The sequence below is a fragment of the Myotis lucifugus genome, unplaced genomic scaffold (assembly GCF_000147115.1).
Source record: "Myotis lucifugus unplaced genomic scaffold, Myoluc2.0 scaffold_408, whole genome shotgun sequence".
In the NCBI taxonomy this organism is placed as follows: Eukaryota; Metazoa; Chordata; class Mammalia; order Chiroptera; family Vespertilionidae; genus Myotis; species Myotis lucifugus.
The window spans coordinates 579,433-601,383 of record NW_005871456.1 but is presented as its reverse complement, the minus strand read 5'-3'; the positions used below and the strand labels follow the sequence as shown (position 1 = coordinate 601,383).

Here is a 21,951-nt window from a genome sequence, read left to right as displayed (position 1 = left end):
ATATATATTTTTTTAAAAAGAACCCTTTCAGTCATCAGGGGAGGTAGTTAAGGCCCATTTAGCCTACAGGGAAACTGAGGCCTTGTCCCCTGGCGGCGAGGACAAGCTGGAAGAAACACTGAGAATCTGATTCTGGCACAGCCTTGCTGGACTCTCCCCCGATGCCCTGTTTGGGACTGTGACATTCTCCTCCCTAAGCAGAAATGAGGAAGCTGATACGGGGTTCCCAGGGGCAGCAGCCACTTCCCTAAAGCCAAAGAGACAGGCAGAAGCTGCCACCAGCCCAGCAGTTCCTCCCTGGAGGCCTTCACCCGCCCTTCCCCACCCAACGGCTCCCCAGACCTGAATTTTCTGGCTGTTCCTAGGCATCCATCACCCCTACTTACATGTTGGCTCCAGTGCCAATGTTCCACTGGCACACAGGTCTGGCCCCACCCCTGATCCCCAGGTAGGGTGCAGGGGAGTGGACGGGAGGGGATGAGGAAGCTCAAGCTTCTCCCCGCCTTCCAGAGGCAGAGGAGGCCTGGTGGGTGGCAAGCCATCCTGGGAGGGCTTCCCTTACTTCCTTAACCTCCCCACCCCCACCCCCAGCAGTAGGTCTGACTTAGCTTGAATTATTCAAAAGCTAAGAGGGAGGCAGTTGAGGTCTGGCAACGAGGGCTAGTGTGCCCTCCCTAGCTGGTGACCTGGGGACTGAGCACCTAGAATGGGGACAGGCGGGAAGATGCAGCCAGGCTCCTGGATTCCTCCAGGTCTGGCTCCAGGACCAGGAGGCCAGGGTCCAGCCCCTGTAGTGAGGTAGCACTAGCCGGGCCCCGCCCGTCAGAGGGACTGTGGTCGGGACGGAGGACTCCCAGCGCGCCCGCCAAGCTGGACAATGGCAGAGTCCGTGGGCCAGCTCTGGGCTCCAAGGAGAGGCCCTCTCACCTGTGTGGGCCGTGCTACCCTCAAAGAGACACAGCTGTTATAACCACAGCACGGTTGGGGAGCCACCAGGAAGCCATGACAGGGTCCTCAAGGCAGACCAAGCTTTGGGGACAATGAGCACATTTGGGGTAAGATCCAGGTCAGGGTCAGGCCTCGGTCTGGGGTGAGGATCGGGATTGAGTCGAGGTTGGGATTGGGGTTCAGACTGGAACTCGGGTCAGTCCAGTAACCAGGCCTTACTTGCTTGACCCATGTTCCTGGGAGTTTGTGGATGGGATGTGGGCCATGGACAAGGCTGACGGTCCCTTCCCTGTCTCTGTCCCGCAGAGCGGCTGGGACTGGGCCAATGTGAGGGATATGTGTGACTACTTGCAAATGATGAAGGTGGAGCGCAGGCAGTGCCTGGAGGAGGCCGAGCTGGAAAATGAAACAGCAGGTGAGCCCCCCGTCCCCCCCCCGTAGGAAGAGGGGTGCTGCAGACCCCCAAGGAGCTCCAGTTCTCACAGTGCAAGCCCAGATCCATATCACACTCATTGTATAGTGTTGGAGGAAGCAGCACCATGGGGCTGCTGGTTGGTGAGGAGAGGATGCTGGGAAAAGCTGGGGAGCCAGACAAAGAAAGATGGTGCCAACAGACCTCCATGTTCCCATCACTCATCCCAAGTCTGGGGAGCTCCCAGCTGTTACCTAAGGAGAGTATACAAATTGGGGTTCAGAAAAGTGAGTGCAGCCAGCTCTGCACTCGGAGGTCCATACCCCTCTTCCCCAGGAAAAGTGGGGTGATGTCTTCCTGGCTCCCCAGTCCCCTGCCGCCTCTGAGGCTGACAATTATGTGACCCCTCCGGGTCCTTCCTTCTTGGACCTGGTGCCCAGGCTCTCTGCCTCCTGCACCATCAGTGAGTGTGAGTAGCCTTGCCGATAGCTTTCACCCCCCCCCCCCCCCGCTCAAGGAGGGGTGGCCTCCTGTCTCCTCAGCCCCTGAGACTAAGCCTGGGTCCAGGGGTACTGCCCACTGCCAATGCTCCCACCGGGACATGGAGGCGGGGCCAGGCCACCGACAGGCCCCAGCAGTATGATCTGGATCGTGGACAGCTCAGAGAGGCCGGGACCCCAGACTCTAGGCCCCGCTGCATCCCTCCCAGGCCCCAAAGGCCGGCCACCCTCGTGATCCTGATGAGGTCACTGCTGGCACAGAGTGCCTGTCAGGTGCAACCAACACCCTGTCGCCAGGCAGCCAGCTAGGAATCCAGAGGAGGGCAGGTATGGGTCAGCGGGCAGTGAGCCTGCCCGTGACCTTGTGTGGGGCTCTGCGCATGTTCCGGCAGTGGCAGGTGCAGGTGTGTGCTCCCGGCCTGTGTCTGCCTGGTTCTGTTTCTGTGCCTCTGGGGTCTGAGCTCCATGTCTGACTCGGAGTGTCTTTGTGTGTCAGAGCGTGTGTCTGTGTAGCCTGGATGTGCCCAGATGTATTTGCCTGGTGTGCTGTGTGTGTGTGTGTGTGTGTGTGTGTGTGTCAGTGTGAATGTCTGTGATACACTATCATGTCTATGCATATGTGTCCAAGTCATGTCTCTGTACCTGTGTTTACTTGTGTCTGGTCTTTCCGGGTCCAAGTAAGCATACATGTATGTATGTTTGCATGTGTGTCTGTGGGTCTGTGTGTCTGGGAGTGCTTGTCAGTGAGTGTGTCTCTCTCTGTGCACACAGATCTATGAAATGACCTGGCAGAGGTCCCCACTCTGCCTCACCATCCCCCACCCCAGGCTCCTGGTTGATCTTTCTTTCCTGTTAGGTGGCAGCCCCCAGCAGGCGCACACAGCCAGCCTGGGCCCTGTGTCTCTGTGGGCCTGGTGACACGTGGTGGGACCTGAGGGGTCTCCCTGGGTGGACACACAGAAAATATGTCCAGGCCCAGCCCAGGACAACGGGCCTCCAGATGCCCGGCATTTTCTTGGCCGTCACCTCTTCTCTGCTTCCAGACCCTGCTGCCTCCTGCAGGAACCCTCCCCACCACCACCACCACACCCCCCCTGCCGGCCTCTCTTCCCTGGCTCCCGTGCCCCGCCCACTGGCCTGTGCCCAGCACAGTTCACCGCCCAGCCTGGTGGCACTGAGAGTCCTTGAGGCCAAATGTGACCTCCCTAAGGACAGGGCCTGGTCTCCCTCCTCTGTGCTGCCTCTGGTGGAGGCGGAGCCCAGTGCCGTCAGGGAGGCTAAACAGAGCCCCACAGAGAAAATTCCCCAGAGAATCAGCATGGAGCCACTCAGCACAGGGGAGCAAGAGGTTTGCAGGAGAGGGAGCATGTGAACAGGCTACCCCACTCGCCCCTGGGCTAGTTCCCTCGTTGCTGTGTGCCTCAGTAACTCATCTCTAAAATGGGAGGACTAACTAAGTCATTCATTGAAAGGTGGGGGGAAGAGCTCCTCCCATTTACAAAGGCTCCAGGAGTGTTGACTGATATTATTAATGGTCTTGCACAGCCAGCAGGATTTGACTGGCCCTACGTGGCCGCCAGAGAGGTTGGCACAGGAAGGAAGGAGGGACTGGGAACCAGTGAGGACAGAAGCCTCAGGACAGGGTGGGGCAGAAGTTCTAGGATCCCAGAGGAAGGCAGGCTGTGCTCCTGGGCCAGCCCTTGGGTGTCCTCTCAGGTGTCCTCAGGTGTCCTCAGGCCTCAGCGGCAGCTACCATTGGCTGCTGCAGGCCTGGAAGGTACTCCTCCCCGCTGCCCTGCCCTCCGAGTCCCGAGGCTCCTCCTCGAGTGGGGACATCCTTCCACCTTTTCTTCCCAGGCCCCCTTCTTGGGAACTCGGGAACCTTCGGACTTGGGCTGGGCTGGGCTTGGCTCAGCTGGCGTTGACTTTGGCTCAGGGGTTGGGTTTCCTGAACAAAGCTATGGGACTGGCAGGGTTGCAAAGAGACAATTAAACCTCCCTCGGGGGAGGGGATCCAGAGGAGTCCTAGTCCCTGAGAGGCGCCTAACCCCTGAACAGGCAAACCCATGGCATTTGCATCTGCCTATTAAAGTAGACTCCTCCAGACCCCACTGTGCACCCCTCGCCCCCAGGACCCGGGCTAGTACACAGCCTGTGATGCAGGATTTCCTCTGAACTCACCCCGACCACCACCCCCATCATGTTTCACAATTTCGCTGAGTTGGGGGCATCGTGTTGCTTTGTGAGTTGTATGAAGGCTCCTCAAGAACTAGCTGAACCCCAATATACCCATCACCCCAACGTAAGCAACTCCTCTTTAAAAATATATTGTCCATAAAAATATAATGCCTCCTTTACTATTATAAAATGAAATTCAGGACACATATTATTCATTTTTTTACTTTTTATTTTTTTATTAATATATACATATATTTATTGATTTCAGAGAGGAAGGGAGAGGGAAAGAGAAATAGAAACATCAATGATGAGAGAGAATCATTGATTGGCTGCCTCCTGCACACACCCTACTAGAGATCAAACCCACAACCTGGGCATGTGCCCTTGACCAGAATAGAACCGGACCCTTCAGTCCGCAGGCCTACGCTCTATCCACTGAGCTAAACCAACTAGGGCCACACATTCATTTTTTTAAGAAATGATGTTCTAATTGTAACATAAAAGAAGAAAGGAAAGGAATTTATAATTAAATACTCTCTAACAAAGCCAGGCCTGATCCCACTGGAAGATAAGAAGATTGGACCTATAAATATAACCTCAGGGGATGGGAGGCTATGGATGGAGGTTGGTATATAGCCGGTGGTTGCCTCCCTGGCTCCGATGTCAAGGGCAGCATTGCTGTAGGGAACATGCTTTTCCAAAACATTAAACAACTTTCAGTAAAATCCAGAACGCGCCAAAGCCCAGCCTTCTCTCCCTTTACTCAGTAGTTGCACTCCGGGAAAACTGTGCATGTAACACGTGCCATAAATACTTTGTGTTTGTATGGGAAATGGAGTGAGTCCAAGCTCTGGTCATTGCAACAGGATTTCACCGACGCAGGGCCCAGTGGCTCACTTGATAGTCTTTTTTTTTTTTTTAATATATTTCTTTATTGATTTCAGAGGAAGGGAGAAGGAGAGAGAGATAGAAACATCAATGATGAGAGAGAATCATTGATCGGCTGCTGCCTCCTGCACACCCCCTACTGGGGATGGAACCTGCAACCCAGGCATATGCCCTTGGCCGGAATCGAACCTGGGACCCCTCAGTCCGCAGGCTGACGCTCTATCCACTGAGCCAAGCCAGCCAGGGCTCACTTGATAGTCTTGCAGAAGCTCTGCAATTCATCGTTGTGCAGGGCCACGCTGGAGCTGGTGCCTGCCCATCAAATGCAGGGTGAGACCCCCAACCTGCAACAAAGAAATCCCCCACGACTGTCCAAAATACCCACAGGGCGCTCTGCCCCTCGCTGAGGACCGTGGAGCTGTAGTCTGCCTCCTCCTTGCGCCCTGTCAGGTCGGGCCCTGCACAGCCTGGGCGGGGGTGGGCCTCCCCTCTCAGACCACAGGCTCCTCGAGGTGGGAGCCTGGAGGAGGAGGAGGAAGAAGAGTGGCTGGAGGCACCTGGTGGCCATGCTGACCCATGTGTCCCCTGCCGTTACCCCACAGGCTGCAGCAGGATGTGGGACAACATCACCTGCTGGCCAGCCACCCCTCGGGGCCAGGTGGTCGTCATGGCCTGTCCCCTCATCTACAGGTTATTCTACCCTCTTCAAGGTAAGAGCCCTGGATTCAAGTGAGGGAGCTGGGTGGCACAAGTGGCGTGGACTAGAGTGGAGTCTCACCTCCCAGGGAAATGAGAAGGAAAGGGAGAGGGTCAAAGGGTCTGGGGCAATCAGGGCGCCTTCCTGGAAGAGGATGCTCTGGCACTAGGTCTTTGAAGAACTTACGAGATTTGATTTAACTCTTCACATAAAGATAACCATGTGGGAAGGGCTCACTAAATATTTGCTCAGCAATTAATAACTGATTGACTGACAGGTACTTGATTAAACCATGGCTCCCGTGTTCCGTTGTCCCGGTCTGCACTTGATTCAGTCTTTCGCTGCCTGGAGCCAGTGCCCTCTCCGGCTCCATGAAATCACCGCATGGCCTTGCTTACACACCTCGTCGTGTTCTGCTTAAATGAATGTTCACATACAAGGGAGAAAGAGAAGGGAGCCTCTTGAGGAAGTGGGCTTTCTTGCTAGTGAATAGTTAAAGAGGCTGACCTCGTAATGTGGTCCGTCAGCTATCCTTCCATTCCGTGAATGTTCATTCAGCACCTACTAACGTGCCCAGCACTGGCTAGACCAACATGCGGTGACGGGGGGCAGAAGACAGCCACCCCGTCATCCCACAGGGGGCTAAAGCTCTAGTTCAGCGGTTCTCAACCTGTGGGTCGCGACCCCTTTGGCTGTGAACGACCCTTTCACAGGGGTCGCCTAAGACCATCCTGCATATCAGATATTTACATGACGATTCATAACAGTAGCAACATTACAGTGATGAAGTAGCAACGAAAATAATGTTATGGTTGGGTCACCACATGAGGAACTGTATTTAAAGGGCCAGAAGGTTGAGAACCAGTGCTCTAGTTGGAGAGACATTGAGCAAGAAAACAGACACACGTGTCCTAAATGGTAAATGGTGCCAGGAGGGGGAAGGGGGGAGGGGGAAGGGGTGCAACGTAAAGCAGATGTTCAGGGACAGGAACTGAAGACCTGGAGTGTATGGGGAGCCGCCACGCAAAGATCCCGTTGTGGGAGCATCTGGAGAGAATCAACATCGGTGGGACAAGGTGGACTGGAGCGGCGGCGGCAGGGAGGACGTAGGGAGGAGCAGAACCTAGATATGGATTCGAAGGGTGCGCACAAAGACTCTGGGCACCTCTCACTCAGGGTGGCCTTGCCCTCTCTGGACCGCAGTCTCCCTGTTTGTAAAGTAGGCATGGGAGGTGGACCAAGTGGCTTCCTGGGGACAGGCCAGTTTTGGTCCCCAGTGGTGTGCCCTCAGCCGTGACGGAGAGACCCCGAGGCCCTCCCTGCAGAATCTGGGAGCGATCACAGGCGTGTCATATTCCAGATGGCACCCACCCAGCCCAGCACTCCTCCAGGGGAGCCCAGCCCGGGGCAGGTGGGAGATGAGTTACTCCCCCAGGTCCCATCAGCGCAGCCTGGCACCCAGCCTTCTCTTGGATCCCTGGAAGCGCCTACTAATGACGTTCCTTCCTGACACCCGCTAATTGCATTCCTCCTGCCGGCTCTTCCTTCTGGCCCTGCTGGGATTATCGAAGCAGCTCCTTCACTTGAGAACCTGGACTGCAGCCCACCATCTGACTAATCCCAAGACCGCCCGCCCCCCGGGGGGGCCCACGCGGTGCCTTTGTGCGGAGGAGAAAAGAGCTGCCCTTCCTCAGACAGAGCCAGCCTCTCACAGACCCACCCAGTGGCCAGCTGAGTATAAAGGAAAACAGCCCCGTCCCCATCAGCCAGGTGCCCACCCGGTGCAGTGAGCAGCCTGCTCAGCTCTCCTTGGCTGTGCAAGTGCCTCTGAGGATGACAGAGAGAAGTAGGAGACAGGGGTAGGGGCCGGGAATGTAAAGGAAACAGGGTGTGCTTTCCTGGGCAACTAGGTGAAGAAGGTGTGAGCAGCTGGCCTGAAGTTCCAAAGAGGGAAGTTCGTGAGGAAGGGAAGTGCAGGGAGGGGTGATGCCAACGCCAGCTCCTGGGGTACCAGGACCCGGGAAGACGTGTTCTCCCTGGAAGGGTTGGAAGGGACCTGGTTCTACAATGACAGCTGAAGAGACCTTGCGGAAGATAAAGATTGCGGAGGGTCCGAAAGAAGTCATTTTCCCAAACGGGGTCAGAGTACCTGGGTGGGGGTGGGCCACTCATTGAAGCGCCAAAGTGTTCCGGGGGGCCCAGTCCTTTAAGTCGTGGTCTGCGTGCCTTTACTCTGGTTTTTACCTTCAACTCTTTGAAGAGCCTCTTTTAGTGTGATGGCTATTTTGGTTGAAAACACTCAAGTCTGTGTTAAGGGGGTCTACAGGACACCTCCTCCCCTCGCCCCGCCCCCAACATCCTGAAGCTGCCTGGAGCCCCAGGATCCACATGCTTCAGCCCCAAGATCCTGCTGTGCTGTGCTGTGCTGCTTGAATCCCCTCGCACATGCCTTTGCCTGGGCAGGTTCCCCTGCCGGGAACTCCCTGCTTCTCCATTTATGTGGATTATAGATCGGCACCATTATCAGGTGTCCCCCAGCCACGCCTGCCTCCTGCCTCACCTGTGGTTCCTCGCCTGAGCCCCACCAGGTGTGGGAGGAAACCCAGGCCCGTAGGCCCAGGCAGGCTGGCCTGGGAACAGTGGCCAGGTCAGAGGGCTGCTGTCTGGACCCACAGGACAAAGCAGTCATCTGCCACACCAGGCCCTGTGACAAGGGTCAGCATTTAGCTCATGGCAAGGGCCAGGGATCATTCAGAGAGCCAAGGATCCAGGCTACCTGGGACAAGGATCAGAGCTTACATTGCACCTGGGGTCAGGTTCAGACATGACAAGGGGCAGGGCTGAGCCCAGGAATGCCCTGGCAGCCGGGGGGAGCAGGGGAAGGTGGGGAGAGGGAAGGCTTCTCCCTGCCCCAGGTTCCCCCATGATGCCCTGGGGTCTAGGTGGGAGTCTGACACAGCAGAGATTCACGGGTGTAGGGCTGAGGGCAGAGACAGCCAGGCCCCATGCCTACTCCACGGGCCTGCCCCTCCCCTGGCCTCAACCTCTCTCCTCCCCCAAGGCCACAACGTGAGCCGCAGATGTACAGCCGCAGATGTACAGACAAGGGCTGGACAGAACTGGAGCCTGCCCCCTACCCCATTGCCTGTGACTCAGAACCATATTTGGAACAGAGTTCCTACCCCACCCACCCCATCCCCGCCCCCGCTCCTTCCACTCTCTCCCACCAAGGGGTGGAGGTTGTGGCCCCTCCCTCACCAGGCGCCCCCTCCCTCACCAGGCGCCCCCTCCCTCGCCAGGCCTGCCTTTCCAGGGGCCTGCCTTTCCAGGGGCTTGTCCCCTGGCTTCCCCTGATGAGGGTGCTTTCATGAGGATGACTCAGAGCAGCAAAAGCTGAAGCCGCACCCCCGGGCCAGGCCACCCATTGCCTGGTGGGACCTTGCTCCAGCCCTGGACATGACAAGGGAGGGAGATTCCATCCTCCCTGTCACATGGGGAAGGAAAACAAGGAGCAGATCCTGGAGGGAACCAACTGTCAGTCAGGGACGGGGACAGGACCACCCCTCAGTCCCAGGACAGGGATCTGCCCCAGAGCGGGGGAAGCATAGGTGGTCACTGTCAGGGGCCAGGCAGGGACACGGATGGGGAGCTGGGGTGGAACTGGAGTCCTCAGCTAGCAGCCCTCGCTGCTTTGGTGTGTGAACCCCTGTGTGTGTCTCTGTATGTCTGTGATGACACCTGTCCCGCCCCCAGACACCCTTCTCAGATAGAGCCCCAAATGTGAAATCACCCACAGCGTCTTCTTGGCCTTCTCCATGCCCGCCGTGCCTCCCTCCCCACACAGAGGGAAGTCCTGGGGTGGGGTCTGAAGGGCAAGCAGTCTTGGTTCCGAGGCTGCCAAGCCCAGAGTTGGCACAGAGGGGGTGCCAGACCATGACTGAAGAATACAGGGACAGATGGAACATGTGAGGTTTTTTCTCTCTCTCCTTCCCTGACATTTCCCATGAAGGAGCAGAGGGCGATTACAGTCAACCCCCACCCTGGAGGCAGTCCTGTCTCCAGACTGGGATGTCATGGGTCTGGGTTCTGAAGAGGGCAGCTCAGCTGCCCTTGGGAGCCCTGGGCTTCAGCCTCCTCTGCCAAGCAGGGATGGGCAGGCAGGATGTGTAGGGCGCCCCACCCCTGCCAGTACCCCTAGGTGCGTTCACCCCAATCCCCACCGAAGATCCTCACCACCTCCCTCTACCAGCACCAGAATAGGTTCTACTTTTCCATGAAGACCGGCTACACCATCGGCTACGGCCTGTCCCTCACCTCCCTTCTGGTCGCCATGGTCATCTTGAGCCTGTTCAGGTAAGGTCCAGCCTCCTCTATCCTAGCCTGGTCCCCACAGGATGGCTTTGCACCTGGGGGTAGGGGACCGGAGGGCAGGGCCTCTGCTCTGCACTGAGACACCTGGAGGCTGAGGCCTTGGAGGCCCGGCTGCACACGGTCGGTTGGTCGGTCAGTCGGGGAAGGGATGCCTGGGACAGGGCCCCCGTTTGGGGCAGGACCAGCACTTGGGCCATGTGTTCTTTCCTCCGTACCCTTTGCTCAGAGCACTGACAGTGTTGGGTGGGGGTCCGAGGCCCCTTCGGCCTCCCAGCTCTGCCCATGTCACACAGGAAACTCCACTGCACACGGAACTACATCCACATGCACCTCTCATGTCCTTCATCCTGAGGGCAGCCTCCGTCTTCATCAAGGACCTGATCCTCTTCAACAGCAGCCCGTCAGAAGACTGCTCCGAGTCCTGGGTGAGGACCTGGCCACCGCCCTGTCTCTTCCCCCTTCTCTCTCTCTCTCTCTCTCTCTCTCTCTCTCTCTCTCTCTCTCTCTCCTTTCTCCTCTTTTTCTCTCCATGGATGGCCAACCCCCTAGCAGCTTGTTGAATCCCACTCCTCTCCCCACAATGGGAGATGGTGCCCAGCCATCTGGGGCTTCGAAGACCTGCCCCCACCAATGAGAAACGTCTCTCCTTGATGGGAAATAAACTTCATGGCCAGAGCCCACAGCCGCCGTCTCACATCTGTCCTAACTCCCCATGTGACTTTAGGAAACTCCCTGCCTCAGTTCCCCCATCTGTACAAGGACTTCCAAGCTTGCTTCCAGCTCTACCCTCTGCCATCGGCAAACCCGGGCTCTGCTCACCACGCCACCCTTCCTACGCCCCCTTTCCACGTGGAGCCAGTCCAGACACACACAGCCCCCGTCTCCTGTGCTCCCCGCCATCAGTAAGTCCGGGTGCTTCCTCGAGAAGAGAAATTAACAGAGCGTCTAAGAATGCATTGCTGTCACTGAGGGGTCCATCTGCAGGTGATTCTGAGCTCAGGAGTGTCCTCGAGCTGGGACAGAGAGCCGGAGACCAGCCCCGGCTCCCACCCCTGCCCCAACTCCATGAGTGATGGCAGACACCGCGCATGGTTTCAGGGGAGAGCAGTACCTTCTCCCCAGAGTTCATCTGTGCCCGTGGAATCTCAGGCATCTCGACAAGGGGAAGGAAAAGCCCAGGGGAGCCACCCTGGCCATTCCCAGAGCTCCTCAGAGGACCCAGACATATGCAGTTTCAGTGCAGAGCCTGGGGAGCTGCCTGCAGCCGCCAGCTCACTGGTTAAGGGTAATTGTGGAGCCTGGCTTCCCGACTCATTAGCAGCTCCGTGAAGCTTTTCGAAGGCTAGACAAACGCACATAAATGGTCCTATTAAAGAGCTGAGTTATTCTCGTAAAACAAGTGTACAACGGAAGGTAGGCAAGTGTACAACAGGAGGGTAGACTGTTCTCTGAGGATGTTTCAAAGCCAAGGGCACAGGAAGGAAGAGTGGGAACCTGCGTTCCAGATACTGGGAGGAATAGATGCTAGAGGGCTTCCTGGAGGAGGTGGCTTTAAGCTCTGGCTCACAGGTGGGTGGGCTTGATCTGAAATGGGAGACTGCTTCTAGGACAGCACAGGAGGCCTTCTTTTTTTACAGAGAAGAAGGGAGAGGGATAGAGAGTTAGAAACATCAATGAGAGAGATCGATCAGCTGCCTCCTGCACGCCCCCCAGAGGGATGTGCCCGCAACCAAGGTACATGCCCTTGACCGGAATCAAACCTGGGACCCTTCAGTCCGCAGGCCGACGCTCTATCCACTGAGCCAAACCGGTTCGGCAAGGAGACCTTCTAATCAACCCAGAGCCCCTGCTTTCCCTCCTCAGGAGTGACCTGTAACTCCCCTATTGTCCTCACCTACCTGCCATTGTCCTCACCTACCTGGGGAACCCATTCTTTCACCAGCTCCTCTGGCCCCCAGGAGGAATAGCCATCCCTCTCTTCTCCATTTTTTCCTCATTTCTCCTCCCCCCTCCACTTCTCTCTTTTCAGTCCCCATCTCTCCTCAACACTCATATCTGGGCCTACTCCACAGCCCAGAGCTCACATCCCCACACATTCAATGGATTCTTGCAAATGGGAGCAAGAATTGCCCTCACACCTCTTCCACCTTCAATCCTAATTGGAATATGAATGGGGGAGGGATGTTTAAGTGGATGAGTAAGTAGATGGATGGCTGAGTAAATAGGTGTGTGGATGACTGAGTAGGTGGAAGGACAGGTGGATAAAGTAAGAAAAAGAAAGGATAGATAATGTTAGAGGGGTAGGTGGGTAGATAGGTTGAGCAGGTTGATAGGGAGATAGATGAATGAATAGATAGATGGTTCGATATCTGGGTTGGTAGTAGATGGCTAGTAGGTGAGTAGGTAGATAGATGAATGGATAGATAGGTGAGTGTGTGGATGGATTGATAGATGGAAAGTGAATAGATGGTGGATGACTGCATGGATGGTAGATGGATAGATAGATGGGCGAGTTGGTAATGGATGTCTAGTGGGTGAATAAGTAGATAAATGGATAGGTAGGAAGAGGCATGGTTGGATGGGTAGGTGGTGGATAGATAAATAGATAAGAGGATAAATTGCTAGGATAATTAAAACACAAGTTTATTCCAAAGCATCAGATGATCTCACATCAAGGATAATTGGAAAACCACTGAGTATATTTTTAAGGGGATAAGAACAGAGATTAAGTCAGCTGTACAGCAACTGTGTCAACCCAGACAGAGCTGTGGGCAGATGGGGGCCGCCGCTAGCCCCAGTGAGACCCCTCTTCTGCTCCTTCCCTGCAGGTGGGCTGTAAGGCCGCTGTGGTCTTATTCCAATACTGTGTCATGAGCAACTTCTTCTGGCTGCTGGTGGAGGGCCTGTACCTGCACACCCTGCTTGTAGTCTCCTTCTTCTCCGAGCGGAAGTACTTCTGGTGGTACATGCTCATCGGCTGGGGTATGGTTCTGGGGAGGGTGACCAGGCTGGGGACATAGGGGACGAGGCTTGGGGAGCTTACAAAGGGGCAGGTACTGACCCAGCCTGCAATCCTAAGTCTTGCTGGACTGTAGGTCCTGCCTGCAAGTCTCTAGCCAAGGGTTGATAAAAGTCTCCTAAATGTGTGACCCAGGGCAGGTGCCCTGAGGCTGTGCCAGGGCTGGGCTGTGGGACAGACAGGTTCTAGGAACACTTTCCACCACCCCTTCAGCCTTGAAACACAGGGCTGAAAAAGACTCTCCCTGTAGGTGGGCACAGCCCCTCAGACACACAGTTTCAATCCTCAATGGAGCACAATGAACAACCAATGCAACCATACGGGGCAGCCCTAGTAACCCACCTGTTCTCTCTCCCTTCCTCTCTCTGGTTCTTCCTCCGTAATCTCTCCCTCATGCCCTCTCTCCCTGACTCCCATGCCCTCTCCTCTCTTTCTCCTTCGGCCCTGACAGGGGTGCCCAGCATATTCACCATGGTGTGGACCATCACCAGGATCCATTTTGAGGATTATGGGTGAGCTGTCACCCTACCTCCTCCTCCTGGCGGCCATCCCTTGGGTCACATCCCTGGGTGGGATGAGGGGGGCTTGGGAGCGACAGACTCTGGGTCCATGCCTCTGGGGACAATGGGAGAACTGCTGACCATCTCTCTGGCTGAGGACAATCTCTCATTCTCCCTTACCATCCCTTGCCCAGATGCTGGGACTCCGTCGGTACCTCACGATTGTGGTGGATCCTAAAGGCCCCCGTCCTCACCTCCATCTTGGTAAGACCTCCTCCCACCACTCAGAGATGGGGAAACGGAGGCCCAGGTTGGGTAGTCAACTTGCTTCAGGTCACACAGGAAATTCCAAGTCTAGGTCAGAACTGAAACCTAGGCTTCCCAATGTCTAACGCAGTGTTGCCGCCTTCCCTCTCCCCACTACCTCCCCAAGGCCTTAGGGATCATTTTTCCTCTAGAGTAGAGAAGAAGGATTGGGAGGCCCAGGCCGTAGGGATGGGAAGTAGAGTTCCCAGATGACTTGCCCCAAAGAGGGAAGAGCTAGGGGACAGGTAAGACGGAAGGGCAGGAAGGCTCTAGGGATGAGACGGGCCCTCCGCCCAGGGAGCTGGATAATCTTCTCTCTCTGACTACCCATCCTTGGCCTACCACCACCAGGTGAACTTCATCCTATTTGTTCGCATCATCCGAATCCTGGTTCAGAAACTGCAGACCCCAAATGTCGGGAAGAGTGACAAAAGCCCGTACTCGTGAGTGTGCCGCCAGTGCCCTGGCTCTCCCAGGATCCCCATGCCCCGTCCTCAGAGCATCCCGTGTCTCCTGTATGTCCCCCTCCAGAGTCACCAAAAGCCACGTTGCTCTTGCCCACCTCTACCCCATGGCCTGGCTCAGTCCACAAGTGTCCTCTGCCCCAGCCCCACCGGTCCAGGCTCATGAGTCCCACGTCTGCTTCTCCTGCAGTCACCTTCCCTGGCAGGTGATCGGACCCAGGTACGAATCTGCTGCCTCGCCAAGGTGCTGGAGAAGACAGTAGATAACCTGTGTCTTGTCCACACTGAGTGCCCAGTCCCTGGCATGTGATTGGCAGAGAAAAGGGGCCAATAAATGCAGTTAGTGAATGCCCTAGGGAGCCTCCAACCTACCAACAACACAGCCATATTCAGGACTCAGGACTTGCCAGTAATAATAACAACATCTGCAGTTCACATGCCAGGCATGTGCCAGGGGTTTCCATTCATCATCTCATTGCACCCCACTGCCCCCTATAAACTGCTCCTGTTTTACAAGTGAGGATACTGACACACACTCTCTCCTCTCAAAGGTTTGGGAGGATGCCGCATGGCAGGGGGAGGGCACCGTGTCCATGGGACAGCGGTCATGCTCCTGGCTTAGCAGGGTGTGAGGGCTGTCCCCTGTGCCGGGAAGGACTGGAGAAACAGGCAGGTTCTCGTGAGAACAATGGGCTTGAAGACAGAACAAAAGAAACAAGAAAAGGGTGTCTGTGGGCAGGTGAGTAGGCATCTGCATGCCCACAGATGGGAACAGGAGATTATCACCGCTGCACAGACTAGACACAAGCCTGGGCATTCTGCAAGGGCCTTCTAGTCCTGGGATTCTAGAACGTTCTTGGCCTGGCTTCTCTTTGGGGGAGTCTGTGCTGCGGTTTTAAGGTTCCCGGCTAGAACGTCCTGAGCTGCTGGAGTGAGGATTCTATTTTGGACTCCTGTGATCTCAGGGATGAGACTGAGATAGGCATGCCTAGGGTGTCCGCTTTCTCTCCTGCTGGGTGCGGGGGCGGAGCCTCTCCCAGTTGTTGAAGGGAAGGCCCTGCAGGGGGTGGCCGTCTGCCAAGGGGTAGGACCTCAGGCCTGCCCACGCTCACTCTACTTTTGTCTGTGGGCCTTGTTTTTCCCAACATTCAACTACTCAAAAGGGCTTGAATCCGAGGCAAAGAGAGCTGGTCATTGCCAGGTCCACGTGGGTGAGATGGAAACCGAACAGCTGTCGGCAGGCAGAGGGGCGGGGGACGGATAGGAGATGGAGCTCCCTGAGCAGGGCTGTCAGCTCCCACTCTCCACCTCCCCATAAGCCTTCACTCTAAAGAGAGCTTCCATCTGTCAGCCTCAGCGGGCCAAGGAGGGGTGGGCAGCGCTCGGGATCTTGGCAAGGCTGGGAACCAGGTCCAGGAAGGAATGGGAGAGGCAAGGCCAGTTTCCCTGCCCCCGGTTTGCTGTGGGGCCTCGGGCCGGGGACTAGGCTCCCCTGGGCTGACCGCCAAGGCAGGACAGAGAAACACAGAGACCCCTCCACTACTCAGACCTCTCCCAGGAGAGAACTGGTCTCATGGAGCCATTGTACTTCATAGCACCTAAAGCACTTCTCAGTCTACAGTGGGTCCGCTGTCTATAATTTGACCATGTGGAGCGTACACTTACCCCATTGTACAGATTGAGGGAAACTGAGGCCAGGAGAGGGAGTCTGGTTATCCTGTTGCCTGAGAACTTCTCCCCATTGGCTGCCACAGAGGCTGGAATCCCACCATCATGCATCGTCCTCGGGGCTCAGCACTGGCCCTCCTTTCCACTCTTCCAGAAGGATGAGGACAGAGGGGTTTCTTTCTCCCTCGTGCTTCCCTCCAGACTAGGAGGGCTGGGGCCTGAGGGCATAGACACCTCAGATATGGACCAGGACCAGGACCAGAGGCGGACATCACAGTCAGGGGGCCAGAGTTCTTCCTCGCACACCCTGGTTGCTGTCCCCATCTTCTTGGGGAGGCCTGTCGTGTCCACATGTACGGACACACCGACTCACTGCCTGCCCCTCCCTGCCCCCAGGAGGCTGGCCAAGTCCACCCTGCTGCTGATCCCCCTGTTTGGGATGCACTACACCGTGTTTGCCTTCTTCCCCGACAACTTCAACGCTGAAGTGAAAATGATCTTTGATCTCGTCCTGGGGTCTTTCCAGGTAGGAATTGTTGACTTACGGCTGCCTTCTCCTCTGGGCTGGAAGGGAATTCGACCTGGGGCCTCCGCCCCTTGCCACTGGATTCCAGTCTTTTCACTGTAATAAGTATTGATTAAGCACCTGCTGTGTACTTAGCCTTTTGCTTAACCAGGAGAACACGGGGCCGGGGGCTGGGCAGGGCTAGGGGCCCCTGTGGTCGGCCCAACTCACCTCCCTGTTCCCTTCCTCCCAGGGTTTTCTGGTGGCTGTCCTCTACTGCTTCCTCAATGGCGAGGTGAGCCTCCCCGTGCCCCCCCCCCCCCCCCGCCCAGACCTTGGGGTCCAGGGTCCAGAAACGCTGGTGGGGTAGGAGCAGAGCGAGGACAGGTTAAACCTCACTACTCCAAGTGTGGTCCTCAGACTAGTAACTCAATGGCGGCATCTAAGACCTAGTTAAGAATGCTGATTGCTGGGCCCACTCCAGACCTGCTGGCTTCGGGTCTGCATTTTCAGTAAACGCAGAGTGTGACAAGGGCCTGTTCAGGGGCTGTGTGCAGAGTGAGAGGAGAGGGTGGGGGCAGCAAGTGAAGGCTGCGTTACAGTGAAGCCCTGGTTACAAAGCGCAGAAGTCCGTTTGGATGAGCTCCGGTGGTCTGGAGGGCAGGGATGGAGCCATCCCTCTCCATCCCCGGACTGCATTCTCTGATCCTCTCTGCCTCCCTCCTCCCCTACTCCAAGGCCTTGATTTGACCTTGGCCCCCAGCGTCCCAACTCTGTATCCCCAAAGGGAGCATCGGGGTCCCTCAATTTAGACTCCCCAGGAGGCTTTGTGGGTGTGACCACCCTCCCTTCTCCCAGGTGCAGGCAGAGCTGCGGCGGAAGTGGCGGCGCTGGGACCTACAGGGCGTCTTGGGCCTGGGCCCCAAATACCAGCACCCACCCGGAGGCAGCAGCAGCAACGGGGTGACCTGCAGCACACAGGTCTCCTTGCTGACCCGCGTCAGCCCGGGCGCGCGCCGCTCCTCCAGCTTCCAGGCCGAGGACTCCGTGGTCTGACCGCCAGGCACCCAGGGGCGCAGGGAGGCTCCACCTGCCCGCACCCACCGGCCCGCCCTCCCGGGCGACACTGGGGACAGAGGCCTACGGGGCGAGTAGCCCCAGCCCTGGGCTCGGAGGCTGTCCTGGCCCCCAGGTCACTGTCCAGAAGCCCTGGCGCCGGCCTGGGGAGAGGGAGGTGTTTCTAAGCAAGCCGGAGCCCCAAGAGGTGCACCCTGGAAGGTGTGGGGTGGAGCTCAGTCATCAGACTCCTCCCCCAAAGGCTCTCTCCCAATCAATGGAAGGAAATTTGCATACTCAAGTGACTCCGCCCCCCCTCGTGACCAGTCGAGGGCGGCAACTACCCAGGCCAATACAGTGGGAACATGGTTGACAAAGGCTTTGCACGCCCCCATCCCCAAAGGTCCCCCGACACCACCACCTCATCAGTGCCTGAAGTTCCAACCTTGCTGTCAGCTTCCTTTGGGTTAAGTATCACCATTCAAGCATCTCTCTGAGGATGCGGTCCCCTCCCCCAGTGCCCTCTTAGCTGCCAAGTCCTGGAGGGAAGCGATGCAGTTGTGATGCGGAGTTCTGGTTTGGGGAGCACAGCTGTCTTCAGAGTCTCTGCCGAAGTGGGGTGGTCCCAGGATGATGACAACAATTCGAGGGGCTGCCACCAACCGTACCCATCCCCATGGGTTGTGGGAGCTGCCCTCAGCTGCCTACCTACAAGCCAACTGTGAGAACTAGGCTCAGAGATGTGCACTCGTGGGTCCCCTCAGTCCTCACATCAACCCAGCAAGGTGGGAATGACTGTCCCTGTTTCACAGATCAGGAAGCGGAGCCTCACAGAGCAGGAACCTGGCCTTGTCACGCAGCGGGATTTGAACTCAGATCTGGCTGACAGGAAAGGGAAAGCACAGACTTCTTACTGCTGCCTTTTATATCTTATAACATGCTGGATCCTCTTGTTATTTGTTTCACCACTCGTTATTGCCACCATCCCTGGAACCCCAACCCCATCCCACCTGACCCTCCCTGGCGTGTGGCTGTGGCTGAGGAGTCCTCTGGCCCATGTGTCATCTACACAACAGCCTGGTGGTCATGGCATCGTGTGTCTGCTCTGCACCTCTGTGGTCCCATGGCTTCCTGCCCACACCACAGCCGGAAGACCCTCATTTGTGCAATAATAAATGTTGTGTTGGATTGGCTTGGTTTCCCTGGTGGTCGATGTTCCTGTGTGACCTAAAATGGGGACTAGCTTCCAACTTGCTGCCATCTGTCCCCATTGGGAGGAGGGGTACACTGAAGCCAGAAGCTACCACCCCTCTGACTTTGGGCAGCAATGCCTGCCATGGGAGAAGCACGCAGTTCTAAGGGTCTTGGACTGACATTTCACGGAGAGGTATTCTCTCTTCTGAGTGTGAAGAAGTTATACCAGGTCTTCATTGTGTCCTTCCAGCCCCAAAGAGACAGTTCTATTGGATCAATACAAAACAGCTAACAGAGCTGCCCGCAGCCCCGGAAATGGTTAGGTGTGAGCATTTCCCAGGCCGCATCCATTCCTGCAGACAAGGGGCCCATGGGGTATGAGATGGCCGTGTTGCTATTGCCAGTATTCAGCCAAGAGGAGGAAGATAGAGGACAGAACAAATGTCACCAAAACAAGTGAGTGAGCCCTAGCCGGTCTTGCTCAATGGATAGCGCATCAGCCCACAAACTGAAGAGTTACAGGTTCGATTGCAGTCAAGGGCACGTACCCCCCAATGCAGGCTCCATCCCCAGCCCTGGTTGGGTGTGTGTGGGAGGCAACCAGTCATTATGTTTCTCTCAGTGTGTCTCTCCCCCTCCCTTCCACTCTCTAAAAATCAGTGCTAAAATATCCTCAGGTGAGGAGTAACCCAAAAAAGTGAGTGAGCAGAGGCAATACCACTAACAGAAAGGTTCCGGCGGTTCTCAACCTGTGGGTCACGACCCTTTCATAGGGATTGCCTAAGACCATCGGAAAACACATATATAATTACATATTGTTTTTGTGATGAATCACTATGCTTTAATTATGTTCAATTTGTAACAATGAAATTGGGGGTCACCACCACATGAGGAACTGTATTAAAGGGTCGCGGCATTAGGAAGGTGGAGAACCACTGGTAGACAGAGGCAGTAGGGTGAGGTGGATGATGTCAGTCAGCAAGCGATGTCTCCAAAGCCATTGCCTGAGTTGACCTCCTTGGCCTCCACTTTCTACAAACTTACAAGGAGGTGTCTTGCTGCAGGAGCAGGAGAGGGATGCCAAGTTGGTAAAAAAAGAGAAAAAAAGGCCAGAATGGGCTGGCAAAGGCTTAGATCTGCCTGCAAGGCTCCTTCCAAGCCCTGGGCTACTCAGTGCCATCCCAGGACTCATCAAGGACGGACCAGCCCAGCACCCAGAGGCCCAGAGGCCCCAGTCAGGGGCGGTCAGGCCAGGGAGAGTGCCTGTAAGCTTAGAGCAAGGCAGCCCCAGGCAAATACCCTTTGGTCCGTGGTCCAGCATGTCCAGGAGTAGCAAACCCTCTCCGTCTAGATCCGCACTCCGTGCCTGCCCTGTGCATGGCAGCTGTAGGTCAGAGAAGGAGGCAGCGCCCAGCTTGAGTGCCTGGCCTGCTGGAGAGAGAGTTCTCAGCACCCTCTCTCCCCTCCCCCTGCCTAGGCCAACCATGGTGACCACCAATAAGGTGCGGGTCAGGTGGGGAGAGCTGGGCTCAGGCGTTTGGGACACTTGGGACTTGCTCCATTCCTCCCTGTCCCCCACCCCTGTACTCCAAGGCACTGAGACGAGGGATGGGGAACAGGCGGTATGTCCATGCTCCTCTCACCCAGCTGGGGTATGTCGCTCACTCTCTCTGGTTTCCTTCCTTCTCCTCCCGACTGGGGACTCCCTGCACTGGCTCCAGAGACCTTACCCACCCCATTCTGCTCAGTAAGGTCTAGAAGACTGGCCCTAGTCTTTTAGTCCTGATTCTGGGCCTCAGTTTCTCCACCTGCATAATCGGGGAGGGTGCTGGATGGCTTAGCTTTGTTTCCGGCTAAGACTTGGGTGGCTAATGAGGAGGAGCCTGGCCAGAGCCTCTGCCACCTGCTTTGTCCTCTGGGCTCAGGGGGAAGAGAGCAGCTGGAGGGGCGCTCCAAGCATCTAGGGGCCAAGGGAGAGCCAGAGGATGAAGGCTGTGCAGAGAACGAGGTCAGAGAATGAGGGATGAGCTCAGGCTGGTAGAAGAGGGGAGGGGAGGGGGGGAAACAGAAATGGGAGGAGCCAACAGATCCTAGAAGCCAAGTGTTTGCAGAGGGAAGGGCAGCACCAGCACCCCACCTCCAGATAAGGAACCCCACCAGCTGACTGAGGGGTGTAAAGACCAGGAGGCCCACAGACTAAGCTGAACCCAGCCTCGCCAGGGCTTAAAATCCCCCATTAGTGAGTCATGGCTTTAGGGTAAGGGGAGAGCCCTGAGGAGAGGAGCCGAGTTATCAGTCAGGAGGGTGGAAAGGGAATGAAACACAGAGAGACCCAAGATGGGGCAAAACAGGGGGACAGAGGTGGGCTCCTGCCCTGAGAAGAGGCAGCAGGTGAGCAGCCCAGGGGTGGCTTTCAGGAAGAAGGAGAAGCTGAAACTCTGTCTTGGGCTGGCACAGGCCATAGGCGGACATCCAAGCTGCCTATGAGGTAGGGGTGGAGTGGGGCTGACCACACAAAGAATTTCTCCTGCACCCCCTCTTCCCTCCAGCTCTAGGGGCCCCTCCTGCCTTGCAGGGCACTTATCAAGCCAGACCAGCTCATCTCTATCGCCACCTGGTGGGTACCTCAAGGACTTCCCCAAGGTTGGCTTAGGTCCCCAAACACCTGGGAGGCCAGATGACACCAGGGGCAGGCCTCTCTCGCCTCAGCTCCATTTCAGAGTGAGATAGAAGAGGAGGAGATGGGGAGGCGACAGGCCTGGTGACGCCAAGGATCCAGGAGACCAGAGCCTGGCCCTTGGACCCAGGCCCCTGACCACCGTGGCACACAGACCCCAGCTGGGTTCCCCGCAGGCTCGGCCCTCGCCCTTGACCAAGCTCTGACCCAGTCCTTGTAGACAAAAGCCAGTTAACTCAGGGGGTCACCTCCTGGGAAGACAAGTGCAAAGGGTCTCCCACCATCCTGGCGGAGAGGGCCACCGTCGCCTTGATGGCCAAGGGTGACATGTGGCTGGTTCCTGCCACTCCAGGGAGGGCAGCCAGTCTGCCATCAAAGTGGATTGGGAGCAGCTTCCCAGGTGAGGTGACATCGGGAGGTGACGTCTCTGAGAGCTGGGTAGGAGTCCGTGGGTCCCAAGGGCGTGTGATGAGCGCAAGGAACACCTGAGTCCAGGTGAGCAGGTGCTGGGGCCCTTTGCAGCAGGAGCCCAGTGCAGGCTTCTTCAGTGAGGCCAGAGGAAGAGGGT

The 21,951-nt window shown here is 56.6% G+C and overlaps 1 protein-coding gene across 1 annotated transcript; it reads left to right on the top strand.

Moving 5' to 3' along the window:
- The first annotated feature begins 1,127 nt into the window (after window positions 1-1,127).
- Window positions 1,128-18,705, top strand: VIPR1 (vasoactive intestinal peptide receptor 1). Its single transcript, XM_014467656.2, is given in 13 exon segments — window positions 1,128-1,363; window positions 5,529-5,655; window positions 8,712-8,793; window positions 9,870-9,976; window positions 10,288-10,325; window positions 10,328-10,419; window positions 12,823-12,976; window positions 13,465-13,525; window positions 13,708-13,777; window positions 14,171-14,262; window positions 16,348-16,477; window positions 16,710-16,751; window positions 17,315-18,705. Coding segments are annotated over 13 exon segments (1,353 nt in total). The 5' UTR covers window positions 1,128-1,203; the 3' UTR covers window positions 17,513-18,705.
- The last annotated feature ends 3,246 nt before the right edge of the window (window positions 18,706-21,951 follow it).